This window comes from Geospiza fortis, unplaced genomic scaffold, assembly GCF_000277835.1.
Source record: "Geospiza fortis unplaced genomic scaffold, GeoFor_1.0 scaffold58, whole genome shotgun sequence".
Classification (NCBI taxonomy): domain Eukaryota; kingdom Metazoa; phylum Chordata; class Aves; order Passeriformes; family Thraupidae; genus Geospiza; species Geospiza fortis.
This window is the reverse complement of record NW_005054359.1, coordinates 146,589-167,610: the sequence shown is the minus strand read 5'-3', so window position 1 is coordinate 167,610 and position 21,022 is coordinate 146,589. Positions and strand designations below refer to the sequence as shown.

The window sequence follows — 21,022 nt, the reverse complement described above, 5'->3', positions numbered from 1 at the left end:
GAGTAGGGGGGATGTAAGCAAAATAAGTAATTTGAAAGGTAGTGTTAACAAACACTGACAGACGAAGTACACATTTTGTTCCACAACTGTGTTAGCATCTTACATGAGGAGAGATGACAGGCACTGCTGTGAACAGGAATCAAAGTCTGTGATTTTGTTCTCTTAAAGTAACAAAACCATTGGTCTTATCACCACTTCAAAATAAAATATGCAGCTATTAGAAGAAAAATTCTCAAATTCTTGTTTTTGTAGCAAAATGGCCAAGCTGGAAGAGTTGGAGGAAATCGATATTAGTGGGAACAAACTGAAAGCCATTCCAACAACCATCATGAACTGCAGACGTATGCATACTGTAATTGCTCACTCCAACTGCATTGAAGTCTTCCCAGAAGTCATGCAGCTTTCTGAAATAAAGGTATGGAATTAATGTGCTTTGGAAGAAGCAAGGGTAATGCAATTTCACCAATTCTTTTCTGCCCTCGGGTCTCTCATTGCTATGGGATAGTATGTTCTCAGAGAGTATGGGGATCTGACAGCTGCTTTCTCCTCTGAAATCCCATGCAAAATATTTGCCCCTGTGCAGCCTTAGAGTGGAATGAAGAGGAGCCTCAAAATCTGATTTTACGCTTACCTTGGTTGCACTGTATTTTTTCTGCCAGATAAGTGTTAATTGTTTTCCTGTGACAGTCTGTTTTGATATGACTTAAACATTTGGCAAGAGCTGTGTGTAATTAACTCTTGCTGCCTTGGCAATTCGTTGATTCTGTAGGAATGGACTTTGTTTAGAGCATGTCTTAAAAACCACGGAAGCTACAGAGTGGACCTCAGGGACAGAGATAAATTCAAGGAGCACAGGATTTGAGTATTTAGGCAATCAACTTTCATTTTCCTAATTGCAGTCATACTTTGCACAACAGGAAGATTAGCTAATCTGTCTCCTGTCTATGTTTCCAGAAGTAATTCTGTACTTTTTCCAACGTTTCTTTTGAGGGAGGTGTTCTTCACTTGACCACACTATGAATGCTTTCCTTACCTTCTGTGAACTGAGTTCCTGCTTCTCGCCTGGCTCTAGTGCAGAATAGTTTGCACTGTGTGCCCTTTCTGCTGGACAGAGCTGGGAGACTGTTGTCTCACAGCATACAAATCTTGTGATACAGCAGAAAAATCTGTCCTCCTCTGAGGCTGAGAACTGATTACCTATTCAGGGACTCAAAACAACTTAAGTGTCCTTCTGGCACTTTGTGAAGTCAAAAGGCTAAGTTCCCAGCCTGCTGTGTGTGCCTCAGTGTCTGGGGTCATGGAAAGCAGCAGGAGCAATAATTCTGTTGGACAAGTGAGTATATGTAAAGATGAGCTTTGTGGTTACAGCCAGGAAATCTCAAACAAACTCGTGGGTTTGAATACTCCTCCCTCTTTGGAACAATGGTTAGAGGAAGCAGAGGGCCATTTAGAATCAATCAGAAGTAAAGCCTTTTTTCTCAGAGGAAGAATTGGGGTGGGGGAGTGAGGCTCTGCCTGGTGAATATTTCTTTAAAAATGTGAGGGTGGTGTTAACAACAAAAAAAAAAAGATAACGTAAACATACTGATAGGGAACAGTCACCTTTTTCCTTTTGTTTGTGCATCTTGGGGAAAACAGAATGCTTTATAGAGGTGTCATATTTAAAGTGCTGCTTGGCCACATTGAGCAGCAAAATGCTGTTGGAAGAGCTGGCAGTTTCTTCCTGCTGGTTCCCTATGGTTTAGTTCTCTTCAGCAAAAGAAAGAGACATGGACGTCACTAAGTGGTTTGGGAATGCAGGGATAACGTGTGGCTTAATCTAAGAGGGCCAAGTGTTCTTTGACTCCACCTTTGTGGAAGGAAAATGCCTGGTCAGTAGTCAAGCCTAGTTTTGACTTACATGAGATGAGTTCATACAGTTGCCCAATGGGAATGTGCCTTGATAGACTTAGGGGTTCTAGCCTTTGGGTGATTTCTCTAGCTCAGGGTTGGTGTTTATCAGTCTGGAGATTAAGCATGTGCTGCCTGCCTGTATCCATTTCTTGCCTGTACTCAAGCTCCTTCTTCGATATGGGGTGGCATTCAAAACATGCTGAAGTGCAGAATTCATTTCTTTAACTGTGGATTTGGTCACTTGGTGAAATAAGCTTGTTTGTAGCAAAGCACCAAGTCATCTAGTCTAATGTCACCCTGTGATTCTATCATATTTGATGATTAATTTTAGCTGAAGTGACATTCACTCTAAACTCCTGGGGAAACTCTGTTACCTGAGGTAATGGCTGATTTGCTTCTGTATTTAATTAGCCTGAGAGGCTGACATATTATGTTTTTGGTGTCAGTGTCACTGGAACAGTTAGTAGTGTCTGAAATGATTTCAGAAGGAAGACTAGGGTAAATGATGATGCTTTTACAATTGCAATAACTCCAGGACTTCCAGACACAAGGTCATTTTAAAGATATAATTGTCTCTAAGCCTTTTTTCACACTACGGTCAGGGCTACAGAAGTTGTGTGTTGTCCTCTCTTGTAAAGATGCCAGTGGAGACCTTGGACAATATATTTTTAGGGTTTTTATTGTCTTTTATGACAGGTATTTATACTGTCAGAGTTAGGTTTGCCCTGTGCACCCTGAAATGTCTTCTGTGAACAGCTGAGTGGCTGGAAGCCCTCACACCTGAGTCAGTGCCCCAGCAGACTCTTCCCTGAAGCTGTTGTGTGACTTCCTTGCTTTACAAAAAAATAAAAAAGCCAAATAGGATAACATTGGTATGACCACCTTCAGCAACAAGTGGAAATAACCCAAGTCCTTTCCAGCCTTGAACACAACAGTTACAAAGCTGTGAAAGCAGCAGCCTAAGCAGATGCTCCCTGTTAAACCCTGTCTTCCAGCTGGCCCATCCAGTGCAAAATGCTGTGTGCAGTTGTTCTTCTGGTGCTGCATGGGCGGGGCAAAACAAGCTTGCATTAAAATAACACAGGAGGAAATTGGGATAAGTTAGGAAATAAACTTTCCTGCTTGCCTGTGGAGTAGAACAAAGACTAAATTTAACACAGCAAGTCCCTCTTAGCCTACTCTTCAACAAGCAACACTTAAGAAATTCCAACCTGATAAATAAACCATTTTCATAGTGCCTAGGAGCCAAGGGATCTGCTGTAGAGTGTCACTGTCTTGGGCACACTGGGCATTTAAGGAGAGCAATGAAATTACTGGTGCTTGTACTTTTCATTCCAGCATGCTCTTCCATCAAATATGTAATGGCATGGAGGCGTTGAACACAGCAAGGCCTGCTGGCAGCTTCCTTAATCTGCAAAGTAATTACTGGCTCTCTGGAAGCAGCAGGCAGTTGTGCAGAGAGGAGAAACTCGCTGGAATAACTGCTGCTAAGCAGTCTGCTGTTTTGTTTGCGTGACTGATTCAAACTTTGATTTCTTATCAGGCTTAGATAACATCAGCAGTTTGTTCTTCATAGATAATAAAGCTTCCATAATAGACAATCTCAGGATTCAAGATTTGGGTCAAAAATTTCTATTTTCATTGCACTTTTTTAATAAAATGTTTGGAGACTGTTCTTTTCCAGGATTTAGTAGGTTATCTTGTGTCTGCTTCCAGCTCAAGAGCCAATGTCTTTGAATATACCTACAAAAATGAAAGTACCTCTCGTATGTTGATGGAAATTACATAATGGTAAAAATGTGCAGCTAGAAAAAGTCTCCCTCTGCCCCTTTCAGCTCTTCTATTAAAGTTTCTGAAGTCTCTTACTTTTGCAACTTGAAAGTAGAAAATGGCCTTTCAGAAAGATGCGGATAGTTCTTCTCTCTAGTCCTCTGTTAAATACCAATCTGCTCTGTCCTCTCACATTTTTTTCGTCAGTTTTTGGGGCATACAACACTAGTCATCCTTCTAGTAGTTTGGAGATTTGATTTTGTTCTCATATGCCCTATTTTTCCCTGTGTATTAATTTTCATTTGAATATGCAGCTTTGAACAAAGTTTTGGGACTTTATCATTATAATGCACTTGTTGTAGCTAATTTGTGCTTAGCTGGTAGACAGCCTGCAAGTTTCTTTGCTGTTTTGTATTTTTGAAATATGTATTTTTTTCACTTTTTATTGATTTTGTATTTAAACATAAATCCATCTAAGATGACACTAATTAAAACCATGTTTAAAACTGCTCCAATATTTTCCCCCCTCTACTCCTCCTTTCCACATACATTAATAAAACTGCTTTTTTTAATATCCCTCAGTAAATACTGCATTCCTGGGAGCCTGATGCCAGTGGCTTAGAAGCCCAGCTGTAGTTACCTCTATTTCCTTTGACTATTAAGAGACTGTTTTCATTAATAACATTTCTTTAAATTACTTGGAAAATCCACTGAGTATCTCTGTGAAGAGCAGACAAAACTTACTGGTTTTGTAACAAGATGACACCTGACTAGAGATGGAAATGGAAGGAACATATTTCTAGGTATCCCAGACATCTGGCAAGATGGCTAAATGCCATGTAAGAATTTCTTTTGTAAGAACCACTTACTTAAATGAATGGTCTTGGGTCTTGATTGCAGCCTTTATTGTTCATGAAACATGCATTATTACATTTAGTGAAAATTTGTATGATCTTGATGACAGCTGAATTCTCTTGCTTTTTTGGCTGTTTTCCTTTTGCAGTGTGTGGACCTAAGCTGCAATGAACTGAGTGAAGTCACATTGCCTGAAAATCTGCCTCCAAAACTGCAGGAGCTGGACCTGACTGGAAATCCCAGATTAGCCCTGGATCACAAAACGCTCGAGCTTCTGAAGTAAGTTACCTTACAGAGTGGGGAAGGAGCAAAACAATTCTAGATGTGAAAACCACAATACACAGAAGTGGAATCTCTTTTAAGGGATATGATTCCCTGTTGCCGGTGGATCAGAAAGTAGCAGATAGTGTGAATAGGTCTGAAATTGATGTTTCATTGAAGAGGATGACTTTACCCAATTTGGTGCAATTGCTTTCAGCTGTAACTCCTGGAGGGGTCTGCTAGTCTGGTGTAAGCACTGTTGGGCCAGTTGGATTGCATTTTTTTCTGACACTAAAGTCAGCCAAAAGATGTATTTTATACCACTGATGAGATATAGCTGCTTGCTGTATCTTTTTGTTGCATTCATCCTGCTTGGGTCTGTCTTTGCCATTGTGCTGCTTTTTACCTCTTCACATACTGTGTCTTGTTCCCCTTCATATCTGTCTGCTTCTGTGCTAGAAAATTGTATGGTTTTTTATATTTAAACTGCTAAAGACTCGCTCTGTTTGCAGAGAAACTGGTTCCTTTGCTTTGGGACCCTCAGTTTCCTTCGCGTCTACCTGTTTGTTTCCTGTGGGATTTAAGTGTCATTCATAACTGAAATTCCCTAGGTGCTTTGTCCCTTCTTCTGCAGTGTGATGAGGAGCTGTTGCAGTAAACTGGATAATCTGTGGACAGTGGTGCTGCCTTGAACTGCTGCACCAGTTCCAAGTTTCCTTCTAAATCTTTTATTCTTAAACATTGAATGGTTCCAAGAAGGATTGATTTACTTTTTAGGGGTTGAGCACTTACTTCATGTTGTTTGCTTTTAAATGGTTAAGATCAGACACTGGAGCAGCAGCCCTCATCTGTTGTGCAAGCGAGGGAAATTTGCAGTGTGAGTTTACTTTTAGCTTGAATCAACAGATTTTCAAAATATAGGTGGAAATTTGAGTAATGATGATTTCTCAGAGATGAAAACAAGCGTCCATATTCTTCAGCAGACAGTGAAAAAAGGGGCATGCCTCTATTTTAAGAGTTGCTCTTTGCATACAGGAAATCTTCCTGAAGAAGCAGTGTGTAATATTGCTTTGGTTCATAGGGGAAAAGCTATACATGTTTTATAGAATTAATGAATGGTGTCAAAACTTAGAAAAAAACAGTTTTTCTTCTGTATAACCCAGCAGACAAGATGGTCACACATTCTCTTGCCACTTTAGTATTCAGGCATCGTGCATGGTAGCATTCTTACAAATTTAAATTCAAAGTAGTTGAAGAGTAGTGTGGCCCAGTTAAATGCTGTATTTTCACTGGCATATGTGTGGTCCTTAATTCACAGGAAACTTTTCCCTCTTGCATGTGCATTTTCCTTGTTATTTGTTTTGGCATTGGCAGTACGGGTAGGTTTTCTGTTTGTTGTTGTTTTGGTTTTTGTTGTTGTTGTTTGGGAGTGGGTTTTTTGTTGTTTTTTGGGGGGAAGTGTATGTGTATGTTTTGTTTGGGGTTTTTTGGGTTTTTTTGTTGTTGTTGTAGGATTTGGGTTTTTTTTTAGTTTTGGGTTTTTTAAAATATTAATTATTCTTAAAACCACAGGTCTGTTCTGTTCATTTGTGTTCATTAGGCACAATCAGGTGTTTCAGGCCTCCTGAGGGGTTTCTCAGTGTCTGATATGCTACCCTTACTTTTATGGTATTCTGCTATAATTGACTGTAAGGGAGGAGGTGCTTCTTTCATTTGATTTTTGTGGCAGACACAAAAATACTTGTGCACTTGGTACTTTTTATATCCTCCTTCTGCATGTGAAAGGCAGCTCTCCATCTGTGCCCTGGCAGAATTCAAGCAGGTAGTAGGTTAATATGTATTCTCAGTGCTGGTGAGAAAAGTCCTGTCATGCATGCTTGCTTTTTTAGTATGTATGGAGATCTTAAAGGAAGCTTGCCTACTTGGGAGGATGTTGCCAAGTGATTTATTGGATGTAAGAATTTTCCTTAGCAATTAAAATGAAAATGAAGGGGAAAAAAAGAAAGATGCTGTTACTCTGATTTTTAAGAGCCAACATCTAGTTCAATTGTAACATTCATTTTAAATTAAGGGGAAAAGAAGCCAGGCTGTCCAGAAGCCTTAGCCTGTATTGCCTGCATAGGATGTTCTGCTGGGTATCATTCCCTTCAGGACACATTGTTTGTACTGGTGCCCCTAAGGAGGCTGGAACCAGTGTGTTGAGGCAGTTTTTGGTTTTTTTTCACCACTGCTGGAAAGCCTTGAGACAACTCTGGGTCCTTGACCTGCCCAGGAGCCAGAGGTCAGTCAACCCAGTTAAAAAAGAAACAAAAAGAAACTTTTGTGACCCAGGTTCCTCTGCCCTGGAGATAAATGCCTTGTATGAGAAGTCTGCAGTGCAAGTGTGTTTGCTCATAAATGTCCTGCTTTGCCAGTGCAACAGAATTAAAATCTCTGCTGCTTTAGAAGAGATCCAGGTTTCCAGTTTGATTTGGGGTTAGTTAACCTTTTTAATAGTCGTGGCAAGATATTTGCCTCCTCTTTGTCACACAGAGGGCTGCAAAACCAAGAACTTAAAACACAAGTGGTTCCAACATTATTTATGTAATTTGTTGGCTTTTATTCTGCCCTCACTGATGTACATCCTGGTTATTAATGTAAAAAGAAATCAAACTGGATGTGACAGTACTTTAGGTTATTTGAGGAAGGCTTTGCAATGCAGAAAACACTTTCCTGTGTGTTCAGGTCAGGTGGGGATTTAGAGGAAAAACGAATGCTCAGAGTGAACAGTTAGACCTTTCTGCTTGTGTCCTTTTATGTTTCATTTGGTTCATGAAAGGTTTGGGTGCCTTTGAAGTGTCTGCAGCATGTGGGGAGCTCGCTTTTCCTGTCTTTGGAAGAGAGCAGTAGGGAGCAGGGGTAGGTCATCTCTCCCAGCAATGCAGGGCTGTGAAGAGAAGAGTATAAACAGAGAGGGCTGGGTCCTTTTTAAGTCTTTACTATGCTCCAGGAGATACTTGAAATTCAGGCTAAAGGCTATGTTGGTAGTAAATTGGAGGGTAGAGGATCAAGGGCCTGTGTGAAAATTGGACTGCACAAATGGGGAATGCAGAAGGGCTATGCCTGCTGTCAGGACCACAGGCTGGCTCTTGCAGGTTGGTGCAGGATCAGGATGGAGCTGATTTCTGTTTTGTGGGTGTTTTCATTAAAGGCTGTTACTACATATTGTTGTTTCTAAACAACTATTTTATTTTCTTTTCCATTTAGGGGATGCTGTGGGTCGTACAGGAGATTTCATTTGAGTCCAATGAAAAGAGCACAGAAACTTGTTAAAATGTGTGGAGATGCATGAGTTTAAAAAGTCACTTTGCTGTACTGGCTTTCATCAAACTAGTGGCAAATTAGCTCTGTACTCCTGCAGGGCCTGGTTTGAACCAAATAGCTCAGGGGTGAAGGCAGGGAAATACAGGCCAGCTAAACAGAGTAGTGCAGCTGACACCTCACTCATAGCAGCTCAGTTATTGTTGGTTGCATACAGGCACATAAAGGTATCCACCTTGGGTGTCCTGCTTCGTTTTCTACTATTAAATGTCTTACTAAGAACTGGGAGAGTAAAAAGGGTGTCCTTTTCACATTTGAAGTTGGACCATCAAGTCAGCAAGTCCATGCATTGCATCTCTCCCCTTTGCTTTCTCCTTGCAGCAATATCCGGTGCTTCAAGATCGACCAGCCGTCGGCGGGCGATGCGTCAGGAGCGCCGGCGGTGTGGAGCCACGGCTACACGGAGGCGTCCGGCGTCAAGAACAAGTATGGCCAGCCTCGGTTCGGTTTGTGAGCGCCTCTGTGCCGAGACAGAGAGATCCTTTCCTCGGTGCAAGTTTTGGGGATGTTCTAGGGTTTGCAGAGGCCAAGCCATGTCCCTCCATTTGTGTACCGAGCTCTCCTGCCTGGCTCTCCCTTTGGGTCTTTGTTAGGGAAGTTGCTAAGATACAAGGGCAGTCGACACATTTGGTCTATGCAAGACTCTGCTACTTGCAAAAGATCTGAGTGTTTAAAAGCATTTTCCTCTTGGCAAAGCTTCTTTATCTTCAACCAAAGGATGTTTACCAAGCAAATCAGAGACACTAAAGAAGAGACAGAATGGCTAAAACTCTGAATATTCATAGTGTGTGGCGCTCCTGTGACTAAAGGCAGCACTTGACAAATAATGTACCAAGAGTCTGCTAGTCTCTGTGTTGCTGGCAATGTCATGAATCTTTCTTTGTTCCTCAAATACCTTTTTAGAAATCTTCTGCTACCTAGGTTTCCGTAGCAAGTGCCAGCAAGCCTTTCCTAACTCTTAACTGATTTGACACCCAACTTGGTTGTCAGCATGCTAGATCCCAAGGATGGCTTTTGGAGCAGCAAGTTCAGTTTAAATTGGTGTTGTTTCAGAGATACTTTCCCTCCCGTTTTTACAATAAAAAATTCACGTGCTGAAAAGGAGGAAGAATCCTCAGGGCTTAGCTTGAACCTCCAGTGTAGTTCTCTCCATGTCTTAGCACTGTTGATGGGCCTGACTCGTCCCCACAGCTCCCAGAGCAGTCCTGAAACACCTGTGAGCAGAGGTGGTTAAAGCTGGCACTCAGAGCAGGCTGCATCTCTCTGGTCAAAATGACAACTTGACAAACTAGTAGTGGGATAGAACCCGTGATGTTCTCCTGCTGTGTTTTTTCCCCAGGCTGTGTGTGGCAGCACTTTCGGCCAACAATTTCTGTGACAACCGGGAGGCGCTTTATGGTGTGTTTGATGGGGACCGCAATGTGGAAGTGCCCTACCTGCTGCAGTGCACAATGAGTGACATCCTGGCGGAGGAGCTGCAGAAAACAAAGAATGAGGAGGAATACATGATCAACACGTTCATTGTTATGCAGAGGTGAGTCTTGGATCTGAAGCTTTTTTTACATTGTCTGTGCTTACAGTGCAGTTTCTTTGCTTTTGGGTCAGGCACCTGCCCTTGCTTTGAAGAAGTGGGGGGGGGGGAAGCCTTGGTATTTGGCAACAGTGTTTCCTTTATTTTTTGTTTTGTGACTATTGCCTCAGTTCCTTTAAGGTGTGGGGAGAAAAATCCCTGCACCTCTCCAAACAAACAAAAAAATCCTAACCCACTTGCAAGGTTACTAAAATGCTCGTGACTACGTGGTGGGTAGAGGTTTGTTCCTTTTTGGTATCATCTCCTGAGTATTAAGGTTTACAACTGGCCATAACCAAGTCAGTGGTATTGATGTCTTGATCAAATTTTTAAACTTCCTTGCTACAACTGCCTGCAAAGCCTGAACTTATCCTTTCTGTTTCTGCATACCAATTCAGGATATTTAAGGTTATGCAAATATTTAAAACACATAGTCTGACTTCTTAGAAATCCCTTCGGCCTTTGAATATTATTTGAGCAGGACCCATCACAAGCTCTCTGGAGCTTGTGATACAAGAGCTGTGAGTGTAATAGTAGTTCTGTGTAGTGGTTTGGAAACCATGTGTGCTGTTCTGAACAGAAGAAGAAATTGTGCCTAAGGAGACACTGGGTGAAGGAGGAGTATGAAGGGAATTGAACAGAGGAGAGTGAAGAGGTCAGGGAAGCAGAGGGGAAAGCAAATAAGCAGCTTAGAGACTGAGTAAATGGATCAAATTAAAAGTAGCATTGCTTCTCTTTGAATTTCTGCACCCTTGCAAAGGAAGAATACTGAAGTTGTTGTACTGGAAAAGATAGGGAAGCTAGGAGGGTGGCATTGAATCTTACAAACATAAGGGAGAAAACACTTCCTTCCTGTAATTGCTTACAACAGTGCCTCAGACTGCTAACTGAGAAGGTGGTTGCCATATACTTAAAATACTCAAAAATAGTAACAAATTTGAGTACTGGAAGTACTTATTAAGTGGTTTTGTTTGCTGCTAATGCAATTTACGAGGAATGCAGCATTCCTACAAACAGCTCTTTTTTTTCTGTGGGTTTTTTTTGTTTTGTTTTGTGGGGGGTTTTTTGTTTGTTTTTTTGGTTTTTTTTGGTGTTTTTGTTTGGTTTTTTTGTCTCCAATCAAAATCGGCTAATTAATTCCATTTACATTTAGCCATTCACTGATGCTTACAGATAATATGCAGCACTCCTAGAGTTTAGAGTTTTCTATTTGTAAAAAATAATGTAGAAAGCACATTGAGGCTTGGTTGCAAATTTAGTTGTCCATTCTGTCCTCAGGGTTCTGATTCTTTTTTTTTTTTTGGTCATAATTTGATAACTTTTAAGAGCATTATCCTGAAGATATCACAAAACAGTGAAACTCTGCTTTCTGCTTTTGCTCAAAAGTAGAGGGTTTTTACAGTCAGAATTATTATTTGTATAATAAGTTCCATAGCTTCAGACACCAAAGCTCTATCTGACCTTTAAAGCAAATATCTATTAGATGTAAAGGAAAAGACAACTGTGAAACTCTTAGAAGTGCAAAGACTTTTTTTTCTAAAATTGAGTATATTTGACTATCTGCATATGTGAAAATAACACCCTGCCTGAGAGTTGCACGGGGGATCCCTGCAGTGCTGCTGCTGTAGTGTTACAGTCTTCAGTGGAGACTTTGTGTCTGTCCCAGTGATCAATAGAGCCAGTGCCCTGAATGCTTCTGGTTGTGGAACAGTGGCTGTTTCTCCATAGTGCTCCTAATACTTGTTTTCCAATTAAAGAACAATCACTGTTTTGTTTAAATTCCAGGAAACTTGGAACAGCTGGACAGAAACTTGGAGGCTCTGCTGTCCTTTGCCATATAAAACATGATCCCATGGACCCTGGTGGATGCTTCACGCTAACCTCAGCAAACGTGGGGAAGTGCCAAACCGTTCTCTGCCGGAATGGGAAACCTCTGCCTTTGTCCAGGTGTTATGTGATGAGCTGTGAAGAAGAGCTGAAGAGGATTAAGCAGCATAAGGCCATTATCACAGAGGTTAGAGAACAGCTGGGGAATGTTGCAGCTTGCAGCTTCTTTGGAGAGCATTTGCACAGCAGTGCATGAAATTACATGTTGATATCAGTAACCTCTAGGAGGTGGTGTTCATGGTGTGGGTTCCTAAGTTGCACTTTTGCTTTCAAGGTGATTCATACCATGCAGTCAAGTTGCTTTTCCATTCCATTGCCATGCTGGACTTCCTTTAGCTTTCAAGAGTGAGCAGCTGTGAGTATGTTGCATTGAAACAGGAAAGCAGATACTCTCCTTCTAATGGGAGAGGAATTGCTGTGTTGGAACTGTCATGGAGAGCTTTTCCAATTAAAAAGGATGAGAGGGCAGAGCACTTGGAGCAATGCCGTCCTTCCCTTAGGAGACTCCTTGCTCCTGGCAGGCTGACTTTGCTGTCTGAGCTGTGTTCCCAGAACTGCCCTTTGACAGGCTGCTCTTGAAGAGAGCACTTGCCCAAGAGGAAAACTCACCCTGTGCTCAGCTGAACCATGAGAGAGGAGAAAACTGTTTGTTCCTTTCTTAGAAGCTTGAAGCCACTGCTGTCAGTTTTGCTTTGCCTTTTGTGACACATGCAGAAGAACAGATAAATATCGAATCCTCCTAATGGTGGGGAAAAGGGCAGAAACCTCCCTGCTGTGTGCCTGAGAACAGGGTGGGAATGTGTGTGTGGAGTAAGTCATGTGCCTGTTGATCTTGCCTGGGAAAGGTGAGGGCTGGGATCTCAAACGTGACAAGTTGAAAGGAAATTACTCCAACATAGTGTGCATCAGGGAGGCACACTCATTCTGTGGCTCCATAGAGGAAAAGGGAAATTTCTGGGCTGAATCTTCAGATGACTCACTGATTTCATGTACACTGCTGGTTTATCACTGCTGTCAGTCTTCTAAGGGAAAGTTAACAAGCTGACATGGGGGCTTTTTTTTTCCTGAGTGATTTTAAAGAGGAAGCTTTTTTAGTCTTGGTTCACTTTTCTGTGGTTATCTGCTTTATAATAACCCCTACAGTTATTAGCTGGACCCAAAGAGTGTAAATCCTCGCCTTTGCTGTTCCTCCTGAATATGCAATTAGCAGGGTGCAGCTATCCCCAGCAGGGTGACAGATAGCCAGACTTGCTGTTTCAGACACTTGCTCTGCTTATTCTGGCAGTTTGGATTCTAACCAGGACAGGATTCTGGGATTTGGACGTGCATGGGATTCTTTTCTCAAATGCGTCCATTTTTACTGATGTTATCCCCTTCAGATACTACTCCTCCTCCCTTTGGAAATGTCATATCTAAGTGGAGATGTAGTAAGTAATTGGGGCGTGTAAAACATTTCTCTACAACTCAGCTGACTGAGAAATGCAGACTTGCTCTCTGCTACATTTGACTTGCATGCTTAATTTAAGGGTTTTTTAAAATGAACCTTGGTTTCTAAAGTGATGAGCCAAGATGAAACCTACAATTGTTACAGCTGCAAGAGAAGACTTGTAACTGAATGAGCTGCCCCTGTATCAAGTGTGTGATGCTTCGCTCTGTCTAAAGCCAGATACCGTGGGTGGAGGAGGGATAAGTCTGACTCACTGGTAAAAGATTTGTCCAGTTGGCTCTTGCAGCTGCAGGAGCAGAATAGATGGCTCTTTGTTGCAGCCTTCTGCTTTGTTGGTCTGTGCATAGGTGGTGCTGATGACAAATCAGTCCGGTGTAGGAGGCGCAGCGCAGCTTTGCAAACCAGCCCTTGCTGTGGTCTCATCCCAGCTCTGTCACCTCCTTGCAAGTCACTTTGCTTGTCTGTCTCCTTGTCTGTGAATGGCAGTGCTGGGGGTACTGCAAAAACAGCCATCAGTAGAATACAAGGAGAGGCAGGTATTGTATATCCTTGTCTATCTTGTTGCCAATTTCCTGTCCTTTCTAATTTCAGGATGGCAAAGTGAATGGTGTGACAGATTCAACAAGGATCTTGGGGTACACCTTCCTTCACCCAAGTGTTGTGCCGCGTCCTCATGTCCAGTCCATCACCTTAACTCCACAAGATGAGTTCTTCATTCTGGGGAGCAAGGGGCTGTGGGACAGCCTCTCCATGGATGAAGCAGTTGAGGCCGTCAGAAACGTGCCCGACGCGCTGGCGGCCGCCAAGAAGCTTTGCACTTTGGCCCAGAGTTACGGCTGCAACGACAGCATCAGTGCCGTGGTGGTTCAGCTCAACGTGACGGAAGACAGCTTCTGCTGCTGCGAGCTCAACGGGGTCCCGCCCCCCAGCCCAGGCATCTTCCCCCAGTCTGTCAATGTGGTGATCAAGGACAGGCCCGCAGACGCGCTCGGGATGCCATCCTCGAGCAGCGGCATGGCCTCTGAAATCAGCAGCGAGATCTCCACCTCGGAAATGAGCAGCGAGGTGGGCTCCACAGCCTCGGACGAGCCTCCCCAGGTGGCTATGAATGAGAACAGCCCGGCATACCCAGGGGAGCAGCGCTGCATGCTGCACCCCGTCTGCCTGTCCAACTCCTTCCAGCGGCAGCTCTCCAGCGCTACCTTCTCCAGCGCCTTCTCTGACAACGGCCTTGACAGCGACGATGAGGAGCCCATCGAGGGGGTGTTCACCAACGGCAGCCGCGTGGAGGTGGAGGTGGACATCCACTGCAGCCGGGCCAAGGAGAAGCAGCTGCTCCAAGTGCCAGTGGAAGCCAGTGACGAAGGGATCGTCATCAGTGCCAATGAAGATGAGCCCGGCCTTCCCAGGAAAGCAGAGTATTCTGCCACGGGCACAATAGGGCGGCGGCGGGGCAATGGCTCTGTGGCACCACACGAGAGGAGCCATAACTTAATTGAAGTTGCGACGGATGCGCCGCTCAGAAAAACTGGGGGCTACTTTGCTGCTCCAGCACAACCTGATCCTGATGACCAGTTCATCATCCCTCCAGAGCTGGAAGAAGAAGTCAAGGAGATTATGAAGCAGCACCAGGAACAACAACAGCAGCAGCAGCAGCAGCAGAAGCAGTATCCAATGGACCACCTGGCAGACTACTATGACACACCACTATGACCCACTCTATTAACTGCTCAGAAATAAACTAACAAATAAGGAGACTTGGCTGTGAGACCCAGTGGGCTTGCATTACAGCAGGGGTTTTCCTTATCTTTTTCCTTTATATACTTCCTTTTCCTTATCCTGCCACTACAGATAACTGCAGCTTTTCAGTTTGTTAGGTTTAATATTCATTGACTTTCTTCTAGAGATGCTTGACTGGTAAAGTTTAAAATAGTTAACCTTCCCTTAACATATCAAGTGTAAAAACAGGAAAACAAAACAAAAAAAATAATAAAAAAATAAAAAGGTTTAATATATTGCTGAGAAACAGATGATGATGTAATATTTTTTAAAATGGCTTGTTTGTTTTGTTTGAAAAGCAGGGCAGTAGCCAGTGCTAAATGATTTAAGTAATATTGTAATACTGTATTTCTTTGAGAGAAAAGGCTTTTTTTGGTCTTGAAAATGATAGACATTTTTAGAATATGGAGACTAACTCCTAGGAGTTGCTTTACTCTTTCAGGTGACTTAAGTCACTGAGATTCACTAATTTTCTCTGAGAGAACAGTTGATTGGGAAATTCCTGTAAATAGCTCAGTGTTGTATAGTGATGCTTACATGTTTTGTAGCCTTGGCATTAAGGACACAACCTGAAAAACTGACCTTTTTCTTAAGTGACTCTTTGGGCCATGGTCATTAGGCGTAATGGACTGTGTGGCTGTGTACAAGTTAGCTAGAGCCCAGGTGGTGTAGACTGTTCAAAGAAACCCACTTTTTCCTCTGGTCTCTTTCTTTCCTTACTTTTACAGACACGTTTTGTTTGTGTTCCTTACTGCTGCCACAACCAGCATGATTGTATAGAGCTCATTTGCTGTAGAACATTTACATACCAAGAGTTATATTAAAGCCGAATGCACAAATGAACGTCATAATTTTTGTTATAATAAATATGAAATTTACACCTGATGTCTGCTTTTATGTCGGACTAGCTGAGCAGCAGCTCTCAAACAGCAGTTTGCTGTGGTTCCTCAGTGTGCTGCTCAGTTAAACCAAGAAGTGTTGAACTTTTTCAACTCGATCACATTTTTACACTAACTGCAGAAGCTCACTTGTATTTTCACAAATTCAAAGGTTGTGCAAAGTGGCCTTTAAAAGATACAACCAACTCTCTGAGGAATTGACCTCTTCCATTTTTTTCTTTCTTGGTACTAATGCAGCACTATTGATTTGCCCTTTGCCACAGTATTGACAGTGCCAGAAGACTGAAGACGAGTGGTGTTCTCTGGCTCTGTCCCACTGGGACTGAGTGACTGAAGATAGAAATGATGAAGGGATAACAAAAGGTAGAAGGAAAGCATTGGATACTGAGAGAAGAGAGAAAATATGAGGAGAAGGCAGAAAAGTGAATTTAAAACTACCTATGTAAATTTGCTCCATTGTGCTGCATGAACATGAGTTCGATGGCAATCAGACTTTGGTAGCAAGGGGGTGTCTTTTTGTGATTCCTGTGGGAAAGGAGAAATGTCCTTTCTCAGTATTGCCCTCAGCCAACTGCTCCATTTTACTACTTCTCACTCTTTTAAAAGCTGAAGTAGTGTGCAGTCATGACAGTGTCTTGTTCCTTTTTGGCATTTGGTCTGTATTTGGGAAGAGGACTGTGATGACAGGCTGTTGTCCTTATTCAGTTCTAGGTTGAAATAGCCAGGTTAGAACAGGATTGCTGTTAACAGAAGATTTTTAGTTACTTTTCCTTAATAACAATAACAACAGAGGAGCAAACACTAAAGTATCTGGTTTGATAAATGTTTATAGCACTGTGTACTGTAGATCTAGAAGATTGTATTTCATTGTAATTTGAGCTTCAAAATATCTCTTTCTTAAAGAAAACTAATTAAATAATGTATTTAAACAAAAAGGGTTTATGGTTTATTGGTCAGTAACTCTTAGGTGTTCTTTGGTAAACAGTTTGTGTATTTCAGATTTTGCTGAAGTGATTCATTGTCCTTGGAAAAGGTTCTCTTTTTTTTCCTTCTGTTCTGATGCTGCTTGAGGCTGAAGGTGGTAACTAGCAAGGACACTACCTTTATTTTCCTGCTGCCATCGCTGTCTCTGTTTGTGCTAAGGTGTCTGCTGTGCTGTACATGGGGTGATTCAGAGAGAGGAGCAGAGAGCAGAGCAGGGGTGGAAGGGGAACTCTTTCATGTGAACTAAACTTTAGCTCAGTGCTGATGATTGATACTCCTCTTATGTGAATAGAAGGATATACACATATGCTCTGTAAAGACTTTCCCTTCCCTCCATTTGAAGGACAGACTCCCAAGAACTTGCCAGCCCCTGTGGCATTCATTCCTTACAGGCAACACTGTGGTTTCCCTATGCACTTGCTTTGAAGCATAGATGGTCAAAACTGACAGCCCACTGAAGGCTGCCCCTTTCAGCCTGGTGCCTTCTGTAAAGATAGCAGCAGCATCCTGGAGTCAGGGCTTCTGTGGCAGCAGAGTGACAGGATTTTGGTGGAGGAAATGTACCTTTGGATTATTTGTCCTGCCTTGAAAATATGGCTGTAATAATAGCCTGTCTTGGCAAGTCATAATGTGAAGGATTGGATTCATAGGGGTGACTTCATCCCTCTGCTGGGCTTTGTGTCATGTGTGGGGCTAGACTGCTAGGTTGGATGGCTTGCTGCATGTTTGTAAATAGCATTTATTTTTCAACAGGGGCAAAAGGGATTTTGTCCTGGCTTTAAACTGACTTGAAAAACAAGGTGGAGTGTTTGCAACTTACGATTTTTTCTGGATGTTACTGTTCTCTTTCACAAAAGTGGGTTGGTGTGTCCCTACCTCATGAGGTCACTGATTGCATCTACATGCACTAATACTGCACGTGATTTTTGGATTATGTTCACAGTGTATTTTGCACAGTTTTGACCTACTGGGAACTGTCTGACTCAAAGAGATGTGGATTTTTTTGCAGAACTTGATAGCTGTAGCAGGGATGATGGTTGGGAGCTAAAAAGAAGGCTTTCAGCCATGGAAAATGTACAACCCCATTACCTTTATAATCAAACCTTGCATGTCCTTTGAAATTTGCTGATAGTTGTATCTGAGACAAGCAGAAATGCGTGAATAAGAGGAGGTAGATGGTTGATGGCAGAGAAATGAACATATTTACATCCTTTTCTGGAAGATCATTTTAAACAGAAAGTTGTGGTACTATTGAGAAGTAACTGAGTGGCTTCTGTGCTTGTAAATGTGAGCCTTTTGTTAAAAGCCATAAAAGCTTTTTTCTTGCTTTCTGCCCATAGTGCTCTAATGTAACACATTTTGTTGTGCCAGAATGGCATTCTGCCTGTGTATTCAGCATGTGGCACCCCCATCTCCGTGATGGCAACCACCATGATGGCATCGCCTTCCTCTGACTTACTGGAGTGTGCTGCTGCATCCATGTGGGTTGTCTCCCTCATGGCTACAGAATGTGCTGCTGCTGTAGTGCCCCATAAGTCCTGCTTCAAGTAATGTCTTTGTAGCAAGCTTGGCATCATCACCAGCCCTTGTGTTTACTGCTCATACAGGTGATTTTCCAGCAAATAGTACATATTTTCTTTTAAGCATAACTTTGCTCTTTAGGAAGCATATCTGTGTGGGGCTGGATGCTAATGAAATGCCACACTTGCCTCTGAAGGTAATTTCTGCATCTCTGCACCAGTCATGGATGGTGCCTCTTGGGTGCAGCCTTGCAGGTCTGGGCTTGCAAATGTGCATTTGAGTGGGTTGGGTGGGATAATCCCGTGAAGGGTGTTCTGGTCTGGGGGGCAGGAGGGCTTCAATCAATTCAAGCAGAGCAGTAGGATTCAAAGGAGTGAACAGAGCAGTACCTTCAGCCTGATCTGCCTGATTCCCCTGGACACTGCCAGCCCCTTGGTGGAGAGGTGCGCTTTTTCTAAGAGGAGAAGGCACTCAAGCCAAACAGTTCTCAGCAGTGCTGCTGGGTCAGGTCCCGCAGAGCTTTGGCTACGGGGGGAGCTGCACGGCCAGAAGGTGGTAAAAATATCTTTTGGGCTGGGCTGGAACCAGGACAGTCTTGGCGTCTGTCAAATGACTCTGTTTATTTTCTCTGTGAACCTGCTTTACTGCCCTGCTTTGTTAGTTCAATTGACTTGTTTGGGGCTAATGTCTGCTATTGTTGCAGTAATTGCTTTGTCTTACAGATTTGTTACCTGCGTGCTTGCACTGAGGGTTTCACAGGGTTTCACAGCTGATTGCTTGCATTTTCCTGTGCCTTAGACTGATGCTGTAAGTGTTCAAATGCCCTGCCTAACAAGACTGCTGCTTCTATGGAAAGCTGAAAGTTAAAATTTGTCTGCTACCTGAAAGCAAGTGACTCTTTGCAGCCATTTCAATCAAGAGGTGGGGTGGAAAACCCCCAAATATTGAATAGATTAACCACAGCCCCAGGGCAGAATCAGCATACCATTTATCTGGGACATCAGTGTGGAAAACGTTCCGGAACTTGTTTGCTCCAAGTCCCTAGTTTAAATGCTTGGTCCCTGCTTTTATCCAGACTGTTTTATTTGTATTTCCTGTATTTTGAGGTCAACAGTTCATCCTTTAGATCATCCTTTCTCCGGCTGACAAGTTTGGATTCACCTGCGGTTGACTTGGATACCTCGTCCTACCTTTTATCTCATGCCATGAGCTAAGCTTGCCCTCTAGGTTGAGACTGAGGCAGGATCTGAACGAGGCAGACGCTATCTCATCTTTTTCCATACTTTTTTAATATTGTAAGCTAAAGGGAGACAAACTGCAAGAGCTCATCAGAAGCATGACGGCATGAGGAAGCTGTTGTATAATAAGTGCAGTGTGACAGAGACCTGGGACAGGCAGGACTGGTCTGCTCCCTCATAGGGAGACCCAGGAGCCAGTGATCCCCTGAGGCTTTCTGCTGTAGGATATTCAGGGTGCCTGATTAACAGTCCGAGTGTGGATTCCTGCACGTCAGACTTTGGGGGAGAGGATGAAGTATGCAGTCTCAAGGCTGGGAAGTAGTTCCTGCTGGTGGATGAAGTTCAGCTGGCTCTTGCCCTGTTGCCCATTAGGGTCTCAGAGCCAATGTCCTACTGCTCATCACAGCCTCTGGTGCGTGTTTGGTGGTTTTGTTTGAGCTTGTTCTTCTGTGTCTATCATTAAAATTAAGGAAACAGACAGAAAAGGGATCTTTACCAATGGGTCTGTAGAATTGTCTTCGGAGGTTTGTGTTTAGGGCATGTAGGTAACTTAGGGGCATCCCAGGGGCCATCAGTGGGCAGGGATAGGGCTCTGGAGGCCTTCAGGAGCTCCCAGTGCCAGCAGCCCTGCGATGAGAGCCTGGGCACCAGACACAATGCTCTGAGCACAGCAGGCTCTTCTCCCCTTGTCAGATTCAGCACAGCTGCACCAAGAGAAATAAATGTGTTTTAACCATAAAGTTGTCAGTATTGACTCGTGGAACAGATGGGATTGTTTTGCTAATTAAATGTATGCTGTTGAATGCTTTAAAGGAAATTGGGATGCAGAACTATGAAGAGAGACTGGGATAGCAAAAGTTGGTGACTTGTAAGATGCTTTTTCATTTTAATTCCTCTTCGGGAGAGAGACACTAGCATTTTGTGGAAAAAAAATCTTGCAGTAGTTGCACATGCAGTTAGTACTTAACTTGGTCCTGAAATTACAGAATATATAGTGACATACAGTGCACAGAATAGTGCATAGAATACATAGTGAAGTGCTCTGCTTAGATGTATTTAAAATTGGCTGGCAAAGAAGAGCAAAAACTGCTATATCTTTTTAAAGTGGCCAAAGCTGACCTCCTGAAAGGAGCAAATCTCCCTGAAAGCAAGCTTTGCCAGGTCACCTATGGTAGTTTCATTTAACAAGGGGTAAAAAGATTTTTCTGTTCTCTCATTTCTGTTGGGCAAAATTTGACCATAGAAGTTGTGGCTTTGCTGTTCAGAATCAGCTCAGGTATCAGCAGAGTAATTCCCTGGTATTTTTTGAATGCTTTGGAGATAAGAACGTGGGAAAGGATGTCCCCAGACCATCCTGCACTGTCAGAAATACGGATGTCTAGGAAGGGGAGTCCATAGCAAGAGACCTTCCCTACTCCCAGTGGTCTGTGGCTTGCACACGTTTGAACCAGGACCAATGTCCTTGTGAAGATGATCAGAGATGGCTTTCAGGCCTCCTGTTTTTATCTGACGAAGAACTGAGCATTTATATTTGGGGTGGGGAAAGGCGTATTCCTGC

At 43.0% G+C, this 21,022-nt stretch overlaps 1 protein-coding gene across 1 annotated transcript in view; it reads left to right on the top strand.

Moving 5' to 3' along the window:
* PHLPP1 (PH domain and leucine rich repeat protein phosphatase 1) overlaps positions 1 to 14,756 on the top strand; it is a 62,022-nt gene extending 47,266 nt beyond the window's left edge. Inside the window, exons 11-16 of the mRNA XM_005423847.3 lie at positions 253 to 415; positions 4,667 to 4,797; positions 8,461 to 8,565; positions 9,479 to 9,673; positions 11,495 to 11,723; positions 13,635 to 14,756. Of these exons, the coding sequence (XP_005423904.1) occupies positions 253 to 415; positions 4,667 to 4,797; positions 8,461 to 8,565; positions 9,479 to 9,673; positions 11,495 to 11,723; positions 13,635 to 14,756 (1,945 nt within the window). The remainder of the gene's footprint in view (positions 1 to 252; positions 416 to 4,666; positions 4,798 to 8,460; positions 8,566 to 9,478; positions 9,674 to 11,494; positions 11,724 to 13,634) is intronic.
* Positions 14,757 to 21,022: the final 6,266 nt, after the last annotated feature.